Below are 21,949 nucleotides of genomic sequence, written 5' to 3'. Positions count from 1 at the left end.
TGTATTGAGGGCTATGGGTAGGGTGTTATACTGGGCAGTTGCTGTGCAGCTTTGTGATGTGTTATTAGGAGACTTGGAAGGCTGTACGTCTGTTTCTGTGCACTGGGAAAAAGCTGCGTTCTGATTTAAAATCCTCTATTGGCTTGATGTATTTCTTCCTCCTCCCATGAAAGCACACCGGGTCCTGCATCTCACACAGGCTCTATTGGCTCCCCTTGGAGTCAGCAGAAGTTGTCTTTGTCTGTGAGCAGAGTTATTGGTGGCTCCTGAAGTCAGTATTTCCTGGGAAAGAAACCGCAGCTGACAAACGTTGTTATTGCACCATAATTTACACTCCACAAACCGCTCATCAAGAGAACCATAAAACCCAAAACTTCCTGTGCAGATATTTTGCTTGTGGGCTAAAATATTGATTATTTGAGAAAACAGCACTTCTATTCAGTAAGAGTCTCTGGCTTACACTCTTCTGCCTGTGTCCTAACTGCTAGGAAGTGTATGGCTGCAGAGGAGCACCCTTACTTTGACAGATGAGGAAAAACCCTGCAGGTTTCCCAGGTGCTCGTGTAGTCTGTGTAATGCAAAGTCAGTTCAGAGCTAACCTGACCTGGCATCTCCAGGAGCTGCCAGCTGATCCTGCTAAGCAGAAGGTTCATTCTGAATTTGCAATACCAGCCATACTGCTCCCTGGTGCTGCTGTTGTTAAAAGAAATCTGTTTTGGGTTATGTGGTTATGGTTCATTGGTATGCTTTTTGTTTGATTTCAGAAGTCCAGGCTGTTCTCCTCTCTGACATGCTGGTATTCCTTCAGGAGAAGGACCAGAAGTTTGTCTTTGCCTCACTGGTAAGGCTTCAACCTTTTTTTATTCTTTCTCTTCTCGTGTGAGAGACCCTTGATGTGTGTCGTGCAGTGGAACCAGCCACTGCCTGCTAAACAGTTTGCTTGCTTCCAACATTTTTGTTTGCTGAGTAGACTCCATTATTTTTGATAGGAAAAGATGCCCTACATGCCCCACCTCCCCTTTCTGCAGTGCCTTGGCACAGCTGATAATTGGCCTTGAAAACCTGCTGGTCACTTGATACACTTACTGCTTTTCAGTTTGTGCAAAGGGAAGCAGTGATTGGGGTGGGAGGAGGCAATGGGATAATGCAAACATTGTAAAAACGAATCTTAGCAGAAAGAAATGTCCTAAATGCATTGTGAGCTAATATGGGGGAAGGGAAAATGCTACCACAGTAAATTCCACAGAACAACTTGAAAATAAATGCCAGAGGAATTGGAAGAATATATTTGTAACACACAAGACCAAAAGCACCATCTTTTGAAGGCAGGCCTCATTAAAGGGTTAGGCACACTGAGCAACTAAAGAAAATCTAGTACCTAATTGAGGCTGTTAGGGCTGTACCTTGCAGACATGGTCTAGACTGACTAAACCTTGTGACCTTTCCAGCCTTTGAACATTTTGAAAGCCAACAATTTGTTATTCCAGTTCCAATAATCTGCACAGACTGGGTGCCCTATGCAGGGGGAGGTGACTAGATGACCTTTAAAGGTCCCTTCCAACCCAGTGCATACTATGATTCTGATTTGCACACAAGTCCTGCTGAGGAACCTCTACCAGATCCACCCCAATTTAGCATCCTGTAAAAGGCACAAAGAGGCTGACTCACATGCTGATGACACAGGTGATGCAGATGGTTTAAGGAGGAGGTTTATTACACAGAGACCATGGCATACAATCAATGTCATCTTACACACAAGTCTTGCCCATTGTAAGAGTCAGCTTGCAGCTTCTGAGATCAGCAGGAGTTTCGTGGAATTTGGGAACAAGATGTTACCCCTGAGAGATAGCAAAGATGATGTGTGTGAAGTTGGTGCTAGCAAGCTGAGCTAAGTTTAAGGAGCTGTGATATGAATGACAGAGAGAATGAGGGCAGGAGGAGACAAGATCAAAGGGCTGCTGGAGTTGGAGCAAAATATGGCGGAGTTCCCTAAACCACAGTCACTTTTAAATTAATTCTGTGTTGAAACGGAACATGGTAAAATTGATTTTCCTACTGGATTGATGGGGGAAAGCAAGCCCCGCCCTGTTCTTAGACTTAATTAAATTGGTTTTATTATTAGCCAATAGGTTCAGAGAATGTTTGTAACCTGAGAGAGGTAGCAGTATGGCTATTGGGACCTTTTCAGTGCTAGTTTGCATTTGGGAACCAATACTGTTCACCTTCCCTCATCTGTTTATTCATCTTTCTTTCCACTCATAGGACCAGAAATCCACTGTAATATCTCTGAAGAAGTTGATTGTACGAGAAGTGGCTCATGAAGAGAAAGGGTTATTCCTGATCAGTATGGGTGTAAAAGATCCTGAAATGGTGGAAGTCCATGCCAGCTCCAAAGAAGAGCGTAACGGCTGGATACAAATCATCCAAGACACAATGAACACCATGTAAGCTACCAGGCTTGTTCTTGCAAGGCACGTAATGCACATGGTCATGTTCTGGTAGTAACTGAGATATCTTTTTCATTCAGGGATAAGGATGAAGATGAAGGAGTCCCGTGTGAGTCTGAGTTTGAAAAGAAAGTGTCGGATGCGAAAGTGAGAGGACTGAAAGGTAAAAACCAGCCTGGGACAGAGCTGGGAGTAGTTTTTTTTTTAAACAAAATTACAGGAATTGTTGTGTAAGATTTTTTTGGTTGAGCTATGATTTTTTTTCAGATGAGTGAGAGTCCTGTATCAGGCAAATAATTGCAATCCTTGTTTGCACCTCACCTTCCTTGAATTATTTTTTTCTGAGCCTCCTGGCCGTTGCTTTGCAGGATTGCACAGGGCACGGTTGTATCATCAGGCTCCACTAGATGGGGCTAATATTTCAGGAACCGCTGTTTCCTTGGCGCTTTTATTTTCTGCCTTCATCTGTTTTCCGTTCACCCCCACAGAACAACTTCAGCAGAAGGATAAGCAGATCCTCCTCTTGCTGGAAGAGAAGGCTAAAATCTTCAGGGACATGGCAGACAGCTCTGTGCAAGAAGACATGCCAGGGTCCAGGCTGCTCTTCAGAGCCAACACAGAAGAGGCACCAAAAGGAGAGGCCATTATGAAAACTGCAATAAATGAAGGTGAGCAAGTCAGCATGACATGTTAATTACAGTAACCAGTGCTACACCCACCTGCAGGGAAGCTATCAGTCCTCAAGCACCAGTTTTGCAAGAGAAGTTCTCTTTGTTACAATAGCAGATTGTAGATACAGAGATATTGCTACTCCTGGTATTGTCTCAGGGACAGGTAATGAGAATCAGGGAATTAAGCCAATATTGGTGGCTGTTGAAAAAGTAGAAAATAAGGCAGCAGGTAGAACAACTGTGCACTGGGGTCAAGAGCAGCACGGGATTTATCCAGGGCTGAAATTTGGAATACCCAGGTTTTTCCGTGCTTTGGTCTCAGCAAGGTGTGAGAAGGGACAGATTCCAGCAAGCAAGGGACAAGGAAGTCTGTTGAAAAATCCAAGTGTAGATGGAAACTTGACCAGCTTTCTGGTGTGATTTTTGGAGAAGCTAAAAATTACTCAGTGCTGTTTTCAAAGCAAACCAGGTTTGCCTGAAGGAAGAGAAGAAGGTGCAAACTTATGCAGAGTTCCAGGAATTGGACTTTATGGTCAGACAAACTGAGATTTTGCTGGGGGAATGCATACTGTTCTTATCATTGTCACAGAAACATGATTTCTTATTATACTGAAGTTCACATAAGGATGAAAATAGCTTGGAAGCCTGAAGTGACCTTTAACTGAGGTATTGTTGCTTTTTATCAGTTGAACTGCTGCAAGACCTGGTGAACAGGAGCCTGGGCACTGCCCTGGGGCAGCAGGTCAGTAGCACTGCCATGGAACAAGAAGGAGGAGTTGGCCCCATCTCACTCCCTAGAAGGGCAGAAACTTTTGGAGGATTTGACAGTCATCAGATGAATGCCTCCAAGTGTGAGTAATAATGTGTGTGCACATCAGCATTTGTTACTAAAGCATAATGTAATAGTATCTCCTTGTTCTAGAAGAGCTCCAGCAGCTGGTGATTTTGGTTTTCCAACACCTCTCCGGTAATTTTTGATAGATAAAATAACAGATCAGGAAAAAAGCCTGTGCACAGGTTGTTGAGAACCTGTGGCTACATGAAGATTAAACAACTCAACTCCTCGCTCCCCTCTCTTTGTGTTCTCTTTAAATCCTCTTTCCTTCTTTACATAGACAACACATGAAAGTATTTTGCTTCTTAGTAGATAGGGGGTTTGATGCTCTTATTATCTTTGGAGCTCTGTTCTTCATTTTCCAGTTATCTTCCAGCAGGAGCCTGGTACTGTTGCATTTGCAAATGGATGAGGATATTGCTGGAGCACCTTCTCCCTTGGCTCTGCTCTCTATGCATTTGTGCTCCACATAGAGTTGTGTGTGTGATTCCTGCAATTAAGTCTCTCCCAAACAAATGTGTGAATATTTATTTCAGCTGCATAGTTGGCTGCTTCCCAACCCTCTCTTTCTTTGGCCAAGTCATCAGAAACTTCCCTGTCCTCAAATTCCTTTCTCTGTGGTCTCACTCATCCTCCCAATACAGCCAGTTTTGCTGTGCTAGTGTCTGTCTCAGCACTGGGATGTTGGACCTTGTCTGACCTTCTGTATTAAAGGAGCAGTGTTAGCTCCAGACAGTCAGACATGAGAAGTATGTAGAGGTTTTCCCAGCACTGTTGGAAAGCTGCAAAGCCCTCCGCAGACCTTGTCATCATAATGACAAATATATTCACACTGAAGGAGTTTGTTTAGGGTGGTGCCTCTGTTGCAGTGATGAATGGGACAGGCTCAGGCTGTTCGTTGCCCAGCTCTGCGTTTTCTGTAGAAATGTCCTCTTTTGAATTAGATTGTAATTCAATAGTTGCAGGGTCTTGGGAGAATTCAGGAAAAGAATGCGGGGCCTGTTTGTTCAGCTGGAGGCCAGGAGGCATTAAACTTGGCTTTCATCTCCAGTTCTTCTGTTCACAACCTGTGCAACCTTGGGCAAGGCTTATAACCTGACTCCCCTTCATTCTCCCCTCCAGCAAAGCAGAAGGGAGGTGTTTCCTCCTGCAAAGAGGTGGAAGGTCCCAGGACGTGGCGCAGGAGAGAAGGTCTGTTAGGAGGACTTTGAGAGTCAGCTTTTATTAATAGCAAAGCCTGCCTTGGGGGTGGTGGGAGGAGAGGGTGGTGTCCTTCACCTTGCTGCAGGTACAGGTGTATGTAAAGTTGTTTATCATTAAGTGTGGCCACAGGGAGGTTGCCAGTGCAGGTGGGGGTTTTCCCCATAGGCTGCCTGTCAGCTGGCAAGGGGAAAGCAAGAGTCTTGGCAAAACCTAGGGGACTGTGGGACTCTTTGGCTGCCTGAGAGCAGAAGAACAGCACAGGTGGAGGGCTGAACCCTTCTTGGCCTCACAAGTCAGTTCAGTCCTGCTCAGGAGCACTGATATTGACCCATCCAGGGAAAATTTAGAGAAGTCCAGTGTCCCTTTGAAGGTGCAGGTTTCTGATAAGGTTATGGATAAATTGTTAGCATAAAATTACATGGGGTATTGCACAGCACTGACCCAGCTGTAAATTGCACTTCCAGGAGAGAGGCATTGACATTTTACCTGCAGTAATATATCCTGATGTGATACTGCTGTTGTTCTCCATCTGTTCTTATTCTGCCTCATGTCTTCTCAGCAAGTATTCTTTGGTAGCAGACATTAGTGTGGGGGCTAGACAGAGCCCCCGTTAATAGGAGTGTGCTGAATTCATCAGCACATTGTCTGAAATCAAAGTCAATCCTAATCTGAATTCACATCCACTTTTTCTGGTAGTGCTGACACGTTCTCTGTATGTCGGGAGCAACTGCATTTAGTTAAAGAGCTTGGTGTCCCCTTTTGTGAAAGATCTGAGTTTCCTGTATTGAACTTTTCAGACATTAGCAAGTTCATCTGTGGCTTAAAATGTTGAATAACCAGTGTCAATGCTGGCTTCTTCCCTTAGGTGGAGCGAAAGATGAAGGCGATGATGCTCAGGACCTTCGGAGAACGGAGTCAGACAGCATTTTAAAGAAGGTATCTCTTGGGGTGTCTTTTTATCTGCTGCCACCAAGTTCAGATTTCAAGAGAGTAACAAAGAAAGTCTTGAAAAATGCCTGAATTAGAAGTATCCTAATAAGATTTCAAAAACAATAAAAGTAAAATTGAAGGCATGCAGTTAGAAACTCTTCTCTGTAGCTAAAATCCTGACTTGAAAACCATTGCAAATCAGTAGTATTCCTTTGTGGCACAGGTTATCTGCCATCTGTCTGCAGATCACATGAAGCATGTGTTTAATTATGCATCTTTATTGAAATTATAAGGTCAACTATAACCTTGCACTTATTCTTGCTTTGGATCAATCCATCATATAACTACAAAATGATACCTAATTAACATATTATTGTATATGATTTTAACCTGCATAAAAAGCATGCATGAATTCTCCCAGAGTGGAAGATGGAGGGAGGTTTAATATGTCTGTCATTAGTTCAGTTTCAGAACACATTTGCTGTGATTTCTCATTTGTCCTCATCTTAAATCCATGATCTTTTTATAGGGTGGAAATGCTAATTTGATGTTCATGTTGAAAAGGAATAATGAGGTAAGAATTTATTCCATTGCTCAGCTGTTTTCCTTCATTTAAGTGGTGAGTGAATTTATCTCAATAGGTGATAATGTAGAAGAAAATATTTCATTTGCCAGAGCGCATGTAGACTTTTAAATACATTAAGCTAAGCCCACTGTGTCATTTATTTGCTTAACCTTGGATACTGAGACAGGGAATTTGATGATTGTCATCTGCTTGCCAGCAGGATGATATGTGCTGATTGTAGGCAGCAAGGGTTAATTACCACTAGGATGCACAGGGCTATATTTATTGTGCATCTGCAGGCAGTGGGAGTTTAATTTTATGTTGCAGGTGCAGTGAATTGGGGCAATTAGATTTCTATTCTCCCTTTGATACACATTCATAACAGCCAATTAGCATTAATGGCATAATGAGAAGGAGTTCTCTTAATACTGGCTATCACACCACTATTGTAAATACTGCAGTGTTTTTTCTTCTTTAAAGTAATTTTAGGATATGAAAGATTTGGAGAAATTTATAGCTAGGCTAAATATAAATTTAGGGATGGGGCATTGCTCTGAAGTAGCTTGCTCTGTATTGATACACGTTGTGTTCTCATTTACCTGTCTGTTTAGAGAGCCTTCATGAAAACACCTGCTGTACCTGTGTGCCTTCTGTATTGCAGATTGTTCTGTCTAATGACAGTGGGACTTGTATGGGTCAGATGGGAGTGGACAAATGGTCCACATTAATTTTAAGATTACCTTTTTCACCCTGAAGATTTTCCACTGAGCTGTCAGGTTTCATTCCAATTACTTTGCTTGCTCTTGAGCGAGCTGATGCTGTGGGGAAATGGTTTTCAGAGATACCCTGGAAGTTCCCATGAGGTGTCTGTGCCATTTGGTGCTTCTGCAGACATTTCCTCCCCTGCTGCACTCCCAGTTAGGAATATGATGTCTAGGGATGTGTTTGTGGGGGATGATGCAGTCATTGTAAGCCAAGAGTGAGAAAATTAAGCATGTAGAGGGATGACCTTACAGCTTGTCAGACCCACCGGTGGGTCACAGTGGAAAAGGAGGATGCTTTAATATACCCTGGCACCCAGTGAGATCTAATAGCAATGCTCTTGTTCTCTTGCAGCAGGTCCTCCAAACCATTACCAGCCTCCATAAGCTGCTCAGTGCTTTGCAGGTAGGCTTGGCTGTACGTCTTGCTTTTGCATGCTGCTTGCCCGAGCTGCGCATCCCACCAGGCAGCAGCAGCAGCCGCTAATGCTTGCTCCCCACCTTCCCTTCCCTTTTACTTGTCACATCCCTGCACTGAATACCCTCTGGCTGGCTTGCAGGCAGCATGCTGGCAGGCGATAGGAGTGAGGTGCTGCCTAGGTGAGCAGGTGCTCACCTGGAGTTGGGAAGTGACAGGGGGAAATGCTCTGCCAGCATCCTCCAGGTAGCTCCAGCCCTAAGGCAGCAGTGCTGAGCTGTGAATTTGGTGGGAGAAGAAGGGTTCCGGTTACAGCCCCCCTGAGGTTTTCATGGATGAAGCTTTTCTCCCTCAAGAGGTCACTGCAGTGATTTGTGTCCCCTTTCTCTTAGGGTGTTGTGCTGCAGCAAGACACCTACATCGAGGACCAGAAGCTGGCTCTGAGTGAGAGGGCTCTGACCCGAAGCTTCTTCCGTCCGACTTCACTGCTGGAGCAGGAGAAGCAACGCAACCTGGAGAAGCAGCGGCAGGAGTTGGCCAACCTGAAGAAGCAGCAGACTCAGCACCAGGAGGAGAGGAGGAAGAGAGAAAAGGAGTGGGAAGTGCGGGAGAAGGAGCTGGCAGAGCAGGAGGCCCACTTGGCCCAAAGAGAGGAGCAGGTCCAGAGAGGGTGGCAGGATCTTGAGCGGGAGAGAGAGGAGCTGCAGGTGAAGAAGGCCTCTTACCAGCTCGACCTGGAGAGGCTTCGTACGGCACAGAAGCAGCTGGAGAGGGAGAAAGCCCAGTTCAAACAGGACATGGAGAGATTAACTCAAATGCGGCAGGAGCCTGACCACAACCAGGTAAATTCTGCTAAGAGCAGGGCTGATGGGGTAGCTCTGCCCTGCAGAGAGCTACTAGGTGGCTCCTGGACCAGCAGTGATAGACTGGTGCCAGCCCAGCAGAGGACACTGAGGACCTGGTATTTAAAACTGGTTCTTTCCTTGCCACATGATGATGGGAATTGTCCCTGCCCTAAAGAGACCCTGGGCACCTGCAGTCTAGTCATGCCTCAGTGAGGAAAGGTCCCCAGCTTTGCCACAAGAGGCTTCTGGGGTCTGGCAAACCCTGCTTTGTGCATTTTTCAGGTAGCTGGGGTTCATTTTTTTATAACTGTGCAGCAGTCTAGCTGAGGAGAGCAAGCATTTGTTGGCAAAAATTGGGCTGAATTTGAACCTTAAGCCTGTTGTTGATCATTTGTTTGCAACACGGTAATTCTGAACGTAATTTGTTTAGAGCTGCAGCAAAATGAGTTTAAAAATGTTGGATTTCAGAATGGAAATGATTTTGGGTGCCTGAATGGACTAATTGCAGAGCTCAGCAGTGAGCTCTGAAAAGCAAATCATCAGAGGAAGGCTTGCTCCCTCCCACCCTGGTTCCTCATCGGGCCAGAAGTTTTCCAAGCACACAGTGAAGCTGTTCCAGCATTAAGTACATAGAGACATCCAAAGAATAGAGATGCTGTGGGAGAGGCAGAGACATAAATAACTACGAGGCCGGGGGGATCAGGAGAAGGAAGCACCTTTTTGAGGCAGGTATCTTAATGACATTTCAGAGCTATTAATAGAGGGTTTGGTCAGGCTTTGTTGAGCTGTTGTTTTGATCTTCCCTTTGAATGTGCAGGCTCAATTATATCCTGAGACAGCCGTTAGGGAAAAAAGAGGAGAGGGGGGAAAAAAAAAAAAGGCAAAAAACAAAAAGGAAAAATGTTTTTGCTTTCATCTTTTGCTTGGGAAGGCTTCCTTTGACACATGCCGCTCGGGTGGTGTGTGCTGGTGTTCCCCTGCTGGAGAGGCACACTTCTCCTTGGCCTCCTGCCACCCTCTGTGTGCACAAACGATACAGGGTGAGTCTTGGTACTGAGATCTTAGAGAATATTTGCCCTTGGCTTGTTGATACATAGCATAATACATGTAGGAGCAAAAGGTACTAGAGTGTTACTCTTTATATGTTTCGTTTCTTTGTCTTAAACAGAGAGGGCTTCTCTTCTCATTGCTTTGCCTGGATGGGGACCACTTTTCAGCTGGGGAATGTACTGGGTGTTCCTAAAACACCTGTCTTAGTCTCCATGAGTGGTCTGGGACACACCTGCCCTATCCAGGTTCTCTGCTAGCCTCTTTCATGCCAGATAAAACACTTTTCTCTTCCTTTATAGGTTTCAAATCTACATGAGAAACTTGGAAGAGTCCCTTCCCAGTCCAGCATCGATGACTCCTCCAAGCAGAAGAGCCCTTCCCTTCCTAAACAAGGGCACTTTGATGCAGAACTGTCTGTCTCCCCCAAAAGGAACAGTCTTTCAAGGACACACAAAGAGAAAAGCACTTTCCATTTGCTTAGCACAACAAACCAGACTAACAAGGCAGCTGAGGACCAGCCCCAGATGCCTACCCGCCTCTTCAGTTTAGCCAAACCAAAGGAGAAGAAGGAAAAGAAGAAAAAGGGCAGGGGACATCGCTCCCAACAGTCTGGTGAGTGTCAGGGGAAGTCATAGGTGTGTTTTCAGGGTCAGTCCCTCCAGCCAATGAACATGTGGAAGCCACAAAATCCAGCCTTGAATGTGGATGGTAACACAGGTTTGGGGAAGATCAGCTGCAATGAGTAGGGTTCCCAGCTTGAAGGGGTCTTCTGTGGGCTGTACTGCCTGTTCTGCAGCACCTGGGCTTGGTCACAGGATGCACTCTGTTCCCTGCTCCTTCTTTTCCTTGTGCCATCCTAAGCAGCCTCCACAGGCTAGATTCTCACTTTATTTTTCAGCATGCTCTGCTTTGAGGAGGAAAGTGTCCTGCTTCATAGCATGTGCTTACCAGGACCTGCTGATGGGATATTCCTCACTTTTGCAGCCCCTGTGCTGCTCTCTGTTGTAGTTTGGAAGTGATACCTGCAGCCCTTCTGCTGGCCTGTTCCTTCACCTCAAGTCAATTTGTTTTGTTTCTTAATCTGAATATTCAGATCTTGATCTGAAAAAAAAAAGCAGGTTTTTTTTTCCTCTGGTAGGTTTGCATCCCCTTGGGGACTTAGTTTTCTGCCTCAGACTTCTGACCCACATGAGATTTGATTTCACACCCTCAGATGCCCATATTTATCCATATTAACTCAGTGATGTTTTCCAACTTGTGCACAGAAGCAATTACAAGATGTCATTTCATGGTAGCCCATCAGAACTGGACATCTTTAAGGTGCTCAATGGATTGGGCAGGCAGCAGGGGTTGCACATATGTCGAGTTGTGCTCTGCTTGTAGTGTTCCTGTATTCCCATAGTGATGCCCATCTTTTTTTTTGTGCTGCAGATTCTCAGTCATCAGAAGCACCTCCAGAGGGTGAGGAGATCTTCTGCTGAGCACAGATGGTTCCATTGGTCACTCTTGGCATTGCTACAGTGGACATCTCCCTGCCCACTCCACAGCACATTGCTGGGCCTGCATCTGACAAGCATCTGGAAGTTTCAGATAAAACATGTTATGAAGTCTGCCATGTGGTGGGAAGGGGCCTCTCTTGTGGTTTTGTGTGAATTCTCACTGCAGAGACTGACTGCACAGCAAATAGAGAACCATCTCTCTGTGCAAATCTTGGGTTCAATGGATTGGGATAGATGTTTTCTGTTTCTTCTGACGGCTCAAGGGTGAGAGAACATAGCCTTAAGGGATCTGTGCCTTCAAATTCCCCTTTTCTGGGGAACATAACCAAAAACCAAGTGTTTAGCAAAAGATTAGGACTCTACAAATGGTGCGTACACACTGGCATATATAGATATAGTGTATATATACATCTGTGTATCTATGTATCCACTGGGATATGCTCACAGTCTGCACAGCCAAGCTTAGCTCGGCCAGTGGGGATAGATGTTACCTGATGACTTTCAGGGAGCCTGTAGATATTAAATATCTTGCCCATACTGCTCCAGTTGTAACACCATTAACCTGCATGCCCCAGTATGGGCTGTGTGGTTTCGGAAAAGTACCTTATACCAGGAAGCAGTAACAGCATTCAAAACAAAAATTCAGAGGAAAAAAAAACCCCACAGTGTAATTTGCAAAGATGTCCATGGGTCAGAGGATTTAAATGTGAAACTGTTTCCAGAACCAAGCAGAAGATCTTTGGGTATACTTAAAATGATGCAGAAAAGAGAAATTTAGTAGGCTTGTAAGGCAACCCCAGGGAGTCAGAACAGACAGTGTTGAAGTGGGAACAACTCTGAGCAACATTTTTTGAGCAATCTGTTTGAGCCTCCAGCTTACTCTTTCACATCCCCTAAGTAAAGATGATTTTTTTTTTTTTTTTTTTTTTGGCAGAATATAGTTCTCCAAATGCATTTGTCATCCCTTCATTTACAAGACTGATGACTTTTTGGAGAGATGGCTGAAAACACACTTTTAGGGATCTTTGTTCTGTTTTTTGTATTTTTCTTTCCCATTTTTTGTGTTATTGTTGGGCTTCTGGGTTTTTTTTTTATTTTTTTCAGCTTCCCTTGCTCATTTCGAAGGAGGAATGAGACAACAGCAGTATGGCAGCACTTCAGGGAGAGGTCCACAGGTCAGGGGACTGAGTGCAATGAGCAGAGTGAACCCCAAAGAGGTGGCTCCTGGTCCCTATGCATGCGCAATACTGTGCAGTTATTAACTATTTCTGGGGAGAAAAAACATTCTTGTGGACAAAAATGCAGTCAGACAGATCCAAAGGTCCAGCATGAAAGGTTGTTTCCATGTGTCCCATGTGTCCCCCTTTTACCATCAGCAGGAGAAGGTCTGAGGGTGGCTCATTGTGCAGCCTGGGAGGTGTTTGTCCAGCTGCTCAATCCCGGGATGTATTCCATGGGGGAAGAGAAACACAGTGAGCCAAATTTTATTCCAAAATTATTGTTCTTCCAAACCCTCTCAGAGGAATTGCCCGAGTGGATTTGTAAATGGTTACAAGATGCTATCAGCTTCAGAATAGCTCAAGGCTTTGCTTGGAGTTTGAAGCTGTCAAGTGCATTTCCTTTTCTACCAGTTTTACTTGAAAAAAAAATTTATTATTTTTTTTCCACTATTGTTTGATTTCCATTTGCTCTCTGGCTTCTCCCAGTCTGGTAACCTGCAGCAGTTTGGTACTGATGAGTGTCATCAGCCTTAATGGTGAGGTGGATGCTTAGGCAGTTCTGCTTTGGTCAGTGCAGGAATCCTAAATTACCCATTTCCTTTTGAAGTTCTCTAAACTACTAAGACTCAGAAAAAAAAGGAAAGAAAAAAAAAAAAGGAAGAAAAAAACCAAAAAGGTTTTAGATTTATTTTTATTTTGCTTTTTTTAATATTATTTGGTGCTTGTTCTTAATTGCAAGCAGGGCTTGCAAAAATATTTATCTTTCTGTTTATTTGAAAGAGTTCTTTTTTAAAAAAGAAGTTTACTTGATTTTATTTTTTTATTTTTACTTTTTATTTTGCTTTTGTTTGAAGGTTGGAGAGGTTGCTTGGTTTTTTCTTTCCTTTCTTTTTTTTTTTTTTTTTTTCCCCCTTCCCTTCCTTACCAAGAGATTGGTAAAACAAATGTTATTACTTCCCTGGTTCCTACAAAACCAAGGTTTGGGTAGGGCTGCTTCAGCAGCTCTTGTTATGGCCAGAGTTAAGCAATTTCAACTGAAAGTTTTCTTTAAGGCAGAGCATCTTTGGGCCAAAAAAAGTCTGGAAAAAGAAGCAGTGACCTCAGACAAGACTCCTCCTATCAGTTAGTCTCTTTGTTTAAATATTTTATGTAAGCTTTCTCATACCTCATGGACACAAAGGAGGAAAAAGCAAAGCACTGGAGCATCTTTCAATGCCATGGAGGTCTGGTCACTTCTCTGAGGAGATACACGCAGTTACAGGCAGCTGAACCTGGAAGGAGCTGAAGGAGGCATGTTCTGGTTTCATTAAAAACCTACCAATTTTAGAAAATAACTTCTGCCCTGCTATTTATATATCTGCAAAAACGAATGTGCCAAGCTGAAAATTTTTGAAACCATAGCAGTGCATGGCTTATCTACTGTTGTGTAAACAGAAATCAAGGCCCTGGGATTTCTGAACGTTCCCCTCGGTCTGTGATAGCCTGTGCCAGTATGAGCTTTTCTTTCCATCCCTCTTCCTTTTTCCCAGTCCCTACACATCTTGAGTTCATGACATGGGAATGTCCTGTGGCTCTGAGAAGGGTATCAAAAGGGAGACACATGACCCAGAATAGCAGGTCTGAGTCTGCTGGGCTTGACCCGTGTAAATCTAAATGAGTATTCAGTGCCCTAACCGAAAATAGTGACCTAAGTGATCCAGTAAGGTCCCCATGGTTCTTTGTCAAAGAAAATATGGGTGTGAATCAGAAATACTCTGACTAGAAATACTGCATATGAAAGCTGTTTGTGTCTTAAATTCTGGTGGACAGACCTTTGTCCCTGGAGGATGTATGCTACTGGTAACTGCATGATTCACTTTTTTGGAATGAAGTCTTTACTCCCACACTGCTTCCTCCTTCTTTCACCTTTGGGAAGGTGAGGGCTTGTTTTTGTCTCTTTTGCCTTTTATTTTTCCTCCTTCTCAGGTTGTCTTTGGAAAGGTTTGGCACAGGTTCCCAGAGCTGGATTCCCACTCTGATCCCTGTGGGTTGCCTAGAGGTTGATAGAGTATGGTCCCAGCTTTACAGCACCAAAGCTTTTCCTCTTTCTGGCCTTGAAAAGGCGTTTGCTCCAATTCCATACCTGGCATCCATCCTGCAGTCGTTGAAAGTTATTTCTTCAGCCCAGACTGATGCTTTATCTGGTTCCCAGAGCTAGTCCCTTGATCCCATTTGGAGAACAAAATGAAGTACAGAAGTGGTGCCAGAGTACACCCTTGATAGAGTAGCTGTAGCAAATGGCGTGAGACTTGATGGAGTTGTGTGGAGTTGGCCTTGGCTTTTTTTTTAAGTGAAGTGATCATCTCAACACATAACTTGATATCAGTTTGATGCCATAAAGCACTTTAAATTGAACTGGTCTTGTCCCTTTTCATTTTGGTTACATGGAGACAATCAGCTTTGCCATTGCTCCCCTCTTTGCATCCCCAGCAAAATCCGAGCTGCATTTAGGCATACTCCTGGTCTGGTTTGGTTTTACTCCAGGAGAGGAGGAAGGGACAAGCTTTTTGTATTACTTTTAGACCAAAGTGGGTGTGAATATGACTACAGTCCCACTGCAGACAGGGTGGCAGAACCAGAGGAGCTGGCTTCTGATGGCTCAGGTGTATCTCACAGGAGTGCCCATGCTGGCGTCACCATTGCCTTCCTCACCGCAGGTACTGCTGCCAGTTGGCAAGCTGTCCTGCCAGTGGTTTGCCTTCCACCTCCTTTTTCTTGGAGAAAGGCAGAGCAAAGAAGGTTTGGGGTGATAGAACTAAACAAGTAAAGTGCACTAAGTTATTTACTGTCCAGGCCATGGGGAGACCTCCCAGGTGCCATCCCTGGGGCGGGAGCTCTTACCACTGAGTGGACTTTTGACTCCTGAAGTTTGACCACTGCTGAGAAGCACGATAATGCCATTAGCTTGTGCAGATTTGTACTGCCTTTCAAAGGCAAGAGCATCCATAGAGTCTGATCATCTTTGCACCTTCCTTGAGACACCAGGGTATCTCAAAGCTGTTGCTCAAACACCCAAGTCCAGTCCTCCCAAATGCCTTGGAGTCAGAAGAGCTTCATCAGGTGCCAAATCCCAAGGAAGCTGTCCAGAATATCTGTGACACTGGGCAAGAGAGGACTGGGCATGGGAAAATATCTGCTAAAATCCCACCAAACATTCCTTGTTAACCAGAAATCTGGAATTTTTTTCTGCCTGCTGGCCAGGTTTGGGAATTGAACATAATTTAAGGCACCCTTTTAAATAAAAAAAACCTCCCCTGCTGCTCATAACTCTTGCTTCATTTGTCAGAAGGGGCAGCAATTGATGATTCTGATCTGGTGATACAGCTAAATTTTAATGATTGGTGAACTGAACTGGCTTAATCTCATACACCCTGTGCTCTTGGGTGATGGGAAGTGTAACCCTAGCCCCCTTCCCACCCTCCATCTCAGGGCTCAGTGCCCTTTCTTTCCACATGTATTTCACTGACACTGATGCTTTGCCCAAATATATTCAGCTTCTGTTGCTTGGAGGGGAGGGGGGAGGGAGGGAACAGGAGAACATTCACTGCTTTGCATACAGCTACAAGCTTTCTATGTATGTAAGCTGTCTATAGGATCCTTGCCATGCTCTAAAGTATTTTGCTGTTTTCTTTATTGATATTATACACTGACTCAAAAAAAAAAAAAAAAGAAAAGAAAAAAAATTAATCTGTCTCCAGTTCAGTTCACCTATGGTTAAAGTTTAGCCTGATGTTTATTTTGTACTAATACGGAATGCACTTGAGTAATTCCCAGAGCGTTGAGGAGGTGTATTGTAACAATCTGATATACCTCTGGTTTTGGTTTGTTTCCCAAAAATAAAAAAGAAAAAAAAAAAGCTCTGCATTTTCATGTTGAACCCATTAAAAAAAAAAAAAAAGTTTTAAAAAAATAAAAGTAAAAAAAAGAATTTTTAAAAAAGAGGGTAAAACCTAATTGCTGTATGTTAATTTGTAATTATGTAAAAAGTAAGCAGGTTATTGACTGTAAAATTCTTCAGTTTTTCTGTAACTTGCCAGAAACCATTAGGTTTTGTAACAAGCTTTTATTTATCTTCCTTTTAGTTATCAGCATCAACCTCTTGTAAAGTCATTTTTTCCTCTAAATAAATTTGATTTTAAGTCTGAGATTTCTACCCAATTTGATTCCATACCTTTGGTATTTCTGTTGTTGATTTTCTTATACCAGGGCTGAATCAGTAGCCTTACCCCTACCTTGTAATCAAATGTTTGCATTTCTTTTATCATCTGGATTCCAGTCTGCACCCATTGGACTCTAATGTATTTTCCTTCTCTTAGAAGATTTGCATTTAGCTGAAGGGCATATGGCCATAATGATAGTCATCTCCTTTGGGGAGGGGGTCCCACACACATACAGCTTTTCAAAGTTTTACAAGAAGAGGAAGTGCCACAGCAATTATCTCATCCACTTTGGCTCCATGAGCTGAGATAAATGGCAGCCTGGTGGCTGCATGCACTCTCTTACAGGACAGTTTCTGTTACCCTCTAAAATAGTTCTGCTTCTCTGCTACACCCTAGACAAGAGGAGGGCCTTCTCTAATTTGGCTGAGAGAACTAGAGATGCTACACCTCACTGTGGGCATGGGGAGAGAAAGAGGGATGTTTGCACCCACCATGCTCTGTGTGTTTCATCTATTTCCACCTTCCCTGCAGGAGGAGGCCCACAGGAACGCTGCAGTCAGCCTCTAGGTCATTCCTCTTGCCTGGGGAGGTGAAGGTACAGCGTGTTCCCAGTCCCTGCAGGCAGCAGTCCAGGCAGAAGAGGGTGCCAGAAGTACAGAGCTGGAGCAGAGCTTGCTCACAGCACAGTGAGGAGCCAGCACAGAGAGCCACTAGGGCTGAACTTTCTCCACCATCACTTTCTTGCACCTGTAAAAACGATCACAGCAGCTGCTCCTGCACTGCTGGTGCTGCAATGAGCCTTGAGCATCCCCTCCCTAGGCAGAAGGCACAGAGAGGAGCTGCTGTCCTCTGCATATTCAGGCAGAGGAACTGCTAATTTTTCATCTTCCATTTGTCTTCAGGGGTGAGGTAGGAGAGGAGGATCAGACATATTGATCAAAGCCTTCAGGTCATGGACACGAGCACAGCTTGGCAGGGTTGGGTTGTTTCTTAGCAGGTGCTGGGAACAGCCACCCTGCCCTGCTGTGCCCTGTCAGCCAGCAGTGTGTGACGTGTTTTCCCTCTCCTCACATCTGTGTTGTACAAGCTGTTCTAAAAAGCTGGATCGTGGCAATGAAACCAAACCCATGCCCTGTCACGCAGTGCTTGCTCCAAGACAGGCAGCTCCCTGCCTATGAGATAGGAGATGAAAGAGCTCATTTATCTTGACGGCTGCTCAGTACTCCTCTTTTTATTTGCGTTCTCATTCGTCCCAGCTCGCCTATTTACCAAAGCAAATTAAAAGCTTTCACCGAGCCATCGGCTCCTGTGTAGGGCAGTTGAAGAGCACCTTTCCCTGTGGCCCCTCTTGGCTCTGCAGCCTTGGAAACCCAACAAAAGCACCATTTGGGTTACCTCAAGCCCTTCCATTGCTGTGGCAAAACAACGGCGGCTTCAGCTGCTGGCAGCACTGCTGCTGCTGACAGTGCTGGTGTACCAGGCTGCTGAGGTAGAACAGGCATTGGCCACTGGAAGAAGAAGAGCATATTTACTGATAACAAGTAATGTGTAGAAGAAACAAACCTGCTGAATCTTGCCAAGGAAAGGCTGGGTTGCAGAGCAAAACCAGGCAGTGTGATCTTCTCAAGTCCTGCACAGCACAAACCAAACCACCCCAGGTTCCACAGGACAGAGGGGCACCTGGGCATGGCAATGCAAATTGCCTTTAAGCAGAGGAGGAAAAGAAGGACCCCACCTCACCAGGCCACCTCCCTGTGGCAATTTGAGTATTTAGAACCAGCTTTCCACAGTTTTGTCTTCAGACTGCTCAGAGCTGATGACTTGGTGAGTCTATATGACATGAAACAGATGTTCTGCCCAGACCATATTGGTCAATTATTTTAGATTGTTCTGAAGCAACTGGTTTGTTTCTGAGCATCTTGGGCTTTTTGCTCAGTCCAGGCTTCTCCTTACCAATAAAGGGGTAGAGCAAAAGATTGCTCATTCAAAAGATTGCTCATTCAAAAGGCCACATGGTGAGTCTTCTGGATGTGGTTGAATTTTCACTGGTACCTTCACCTGACAGTGTTTAGAAAGGATTTAAAAGGAGCACTGACAGGTATAGGGTGGCCTTGGTACATGATAGTTTAGTGACACCTTTAAGCTTTTAATGCATTATGTGTTTTGTCCCTTTCCTGCCCTTGCTGGGTTCAGCCTTGGTGCTGGCTCCAAGGTGAGAAACTGGAGGTCTGGGAGAACACAGGTGTGAGCTGGGCTGAGGCTTGTAGACAGGCTGCTCATTCATGGAGGTTTTAGTAAGAGAAGGAAAAGCAAAACCCTAATTAGTTCAGTGAGTGAGTGAGATGCCTTGTCATCAGATGCAAGGTGAACTGTAAATAATGGCTTACCTTTGCCATAGAAGGCACCTGGGTTTTGTTAATTAGTTAAAGAGGATGTTGAACACTGCAGTATGTTGTTTTGTTTGGGGTTGGAACATGTTTAAATTAAGGGGAAAATAATACTTGACAGTAGCAACTGATATGTGTGAGCACCTTCAGCCTTCACAGGGATGGGCAGACCCAGTGGGTAGCCCTGTAAAAAAACAAAAGCTATCTTCACCACCCTTGAAATACCCCAGGCCACAGCTTTGCTGCAGGATCCTGCGCTTGGATCTAAGGTTTCTTGGGAAAGGATTCCACAGGTTTGGGCCTGGCTCCCATCACCTCTCTGACCACGCAGCCCTCACCCCCTCTCCCTCCTGCTGGAGCTGTTGAGCGGGGCTATGAACAGCAACCTTCCCCTGGGCTGGAGGCTTCAGCAGGAGGGAGCTGAGGTTTGTTACCCCACTCCCTGACCCTCCAGGGAAGGGGGTGTGTGATTTAAGCCCCTTTTCTTTCTCCTTTCTTCACAGCCCATCCCTTGCCCAGATGCAGTTCAGCTGCCAGTTCCTGACACCCCCTGACCCCTCACCTCAGTCTGGCGTCGCTCCCTTCAGTGCTCGGCGTCTCCAGACGCTCTTTTCTTACCCCTTTTCAAGCAAAGAGCTGCTGCTCACCAGCCCCATCTTTCCAGTGATTCTAATTAGACAGGAGCCTAATTAGAGCCAAGCAGGAGGGGTGAGTCATTAGCAGCGCCCTGTGGGAAGCCCCAGAGCAGCTGTAAGGCTGGCGGGGGCCGAGGAGGGAGCCAGGAGGCCACAGGCATTCAGCAGGGTGAGGAGAAGGCAGGAGTCTGAGGGAAGCAGCTCCTGGTGGCGTGTGAGTGTCTGATCCCTCCAGACAGTGACCCAGAAATGGAGGAATGGGTGTTCACCCATCTCCCTGCACCTGCTGCAGGGCCAGGCAGCAGCATGCCACGGGCCTCAGTGCTGCTGGGCTCCAACAGAGCAGGTGATGCTCTGTACCTACCCAGCCAGGTCACTTAGAAACCGGAAGGCCCTTTGGGTGTTTTTTGGTGAATCTTAACCTTTTTTCTCCTTGTTTTGTTTCTACCTGTCCCTTTTAAACACAGCTCTCCTCTACAGCAAAGCGAGGGACTGGCTGCCTGCTGGTGGCTGTGGGGAGAAGGGTCCCTGTTGGAATGGAAAAAGAGAGTAAAGGGAGCAAGGAGGTCAGGGTTACAATGTTTCCTTAGCCAAAGGACTGGGGTTAGGTGTGGTGATGGCATTTTATCAGTGATAAAATTACATTCTGGCTAAAATGTCAGCAGCTTTTGTAGGAAGCACAAGTTGTACCATCCTAGCATGGCCCTGGACCGTTCCTCCAGAGGGTTTCTCCAGAGAGCCAGAACTGAAAAACCACGAATTATGTGATTTCTGAACTCCATGATCCCTAAGGGATGTCATGAGGAACAAAAGGACACTTCGGATAGGCAGGATCAGGCCTCTTGAACCCTTCCACCATCTTCATTTGGAGGAAGGGCACACAAATACAGAGAGGTCCTTGTGCGTGATGTCTGAGACACGGCCATCAGAGGTGCAGAACACACTGGGGAGCGGGAAGTGAGATGTCCAGGCACTGACAGCATGAAAGCCAGGCTTTCTTCCACCTAATTGGATTTATTATTCAGCCAAGAAATACTGAATGGCTTGGTTGGGTTCTGAGCTTGCGATTTCAGCGAGGAAGTCAGGATGGCGCGGTAAAGTAGGTCACACTGCTGCAGACAGGGTTGATGGCTTTGCACAACAGTCAATGATGTTAAACAAGGAGGTGGTGAAATGGAAAGAAAAGGGAGATTGTAAGGAAGATGAAAAAAATGAGCTCAGTCTATGCTATTCAGTCTCACCAGGAGTCCCTGCTGCAGGCTCCCCCAGCACTGCTGCCTGTACCCAGAGGACACCATGCTCTGACTCTGCACTGGAGGAAGAGGAAAAAGGCCCAGTTTAAATTTCAAGCTGGTTGTGAGGGGCTGGTGGTAATGGTCTCTCCTGCTCCAAGCAGCTTAACTTGATTTGTCAGCAGCATTTCCAGGGTTGATAGTTTGTGAGCCTTCATATTCTACAGAGACCAAAACCTTGTTGGGTTTACCCCAAGGGAGAAGGTGTATGGGGAATAGGAAAAAAATTTGACTTGGGACATACCTTGTCAAGGACGGGCAATGATGAGGTATTCATTAACACACAGGGGAAAATGACAGGCTAAGGACATAAGTGCTCTGTATAGACATGCATAAATTTGAAAGGATGTTGAATGGCTTGGAAAAAACACTCCTCCATTCCAATTACATTCAGAGCCAGTCTCTGGATGAATGTGGGGTTTCCTTAGGCACCGGAGGTATTAAATCACCAGCTACACTGTTTTTAAGCGACTCTAGTGACAAAGGGAGAGTGAGCTCAGGTGATAATTCCCTGTAGGGGGTTCACCACACCATAGTATTAATTCAAGGGCAGCTGGGGTCAGGCTGGGAAAATGCATGCTTAAAAACCAACAAGGCACTATGAGTTTCATTTAAATAAGACACAGGAGTATCAGCCATATGTACCTGAGGGAAGTTCAGGTCATGGGCATTGAGGTCCTGAGACCTAGGTCTGGGTGAAGTCTGGTCCTGCTAGCTTCCCACCCATCCCTATCTTCCAAGCATGTCCTTGCCCTCTCATCCCAAATGCTTTTTGAAGGGTGGAGAGTACCCCACTACAGAGCTGGGGAACTGAGGTGAAGAGAGCCCATGGACAAGCTCCATAGGATGGATGGACTGAAAGGAGTTAAGTCCTATCTAAGCTCTCCGTTGTAAGACTGAACATCTGTGGGATCTCCATGCTGTGCTCAGATCACAGGGAAGGTCTGAGCTCTGACACCCTACAGAGATGCTGGCTACAGCATCCCAGGAGC

At 45.2% G+C, this 21,949-nt stretch overlaps 1 protein-coding gene across 1 annotated transcript in view; it reads left to right on the top strand.

The window, feature by feature from the left end:
- Positions 1-13,205, top strand: part of AKAP13 (A-kinase anchoring protein 13) — a 205,591-nt gene extending 192,386 nt beyond the window's left edge. Inside the window, exons 30-41 of the mRNA XM_030456754.1 lie at positions 765-841; positions 2,263-2,444; positions 2,528-2,610; positions 2,936-3,115; positions 3,805-3,969; positions 5,076-5,144; positions 6,022-6,092; positions 6,616-6,660; positions 7,768-7,818; positions 8,223-8,672; positions 10,025-10,337; positions 11,157-13,205. Of these exons, the coding sequence (XP_030312614.1) occupies positions 765-841; positions 2,263-2,444; positions 2,528-2,610; positions 2,936-3,115; positions 3,805-3,969; positions 5,076-5,144; positions 6,022-6,092; positions 6,616-6,660; positions 7,768-7,818; positions 8,223-8,672; positions 10,025-10,337; positions 11,157-11,206 (1,736 nt within the window). The 3' untranslated portion in view covers positions 11,207-13,205. The remainder of the gene's footprint in view (positions 1-764; positions 842-2,262; positions 2,445-2,527; positions 2,611-2,935; positions 3,116-3,804; positions 3,970-5,075; positions 5,145-6,021; positions 6,093-6,615; positions 6,661-7,767; positions 7,819-8,222; positions 8,673-10,024; positions 10,338-11,156) is intronic.
- The last annotated feature ends 8,744 nt before the right edge of the window (positions 13,206-21,949 follow it).

The sequence above is a fragment of the Calypte anna genome, chromosome 10, assembly GCF_003957555.1.
Source record: "Calypte anna isolate BGI_N300 chromosome 10, bCalAnn1_v1.p, whole genome shotgun sequence".
Classification (NCBI taxonomy): domain Eukaryota; kingdom Metazoa; phylum Chordata; class Aves; order Apodiformes; family Trochilidae; genus Calypte; species Calypte anna.
This window is presented reverse-complemented; position numbering and strand designations above follow the sequence as displayed.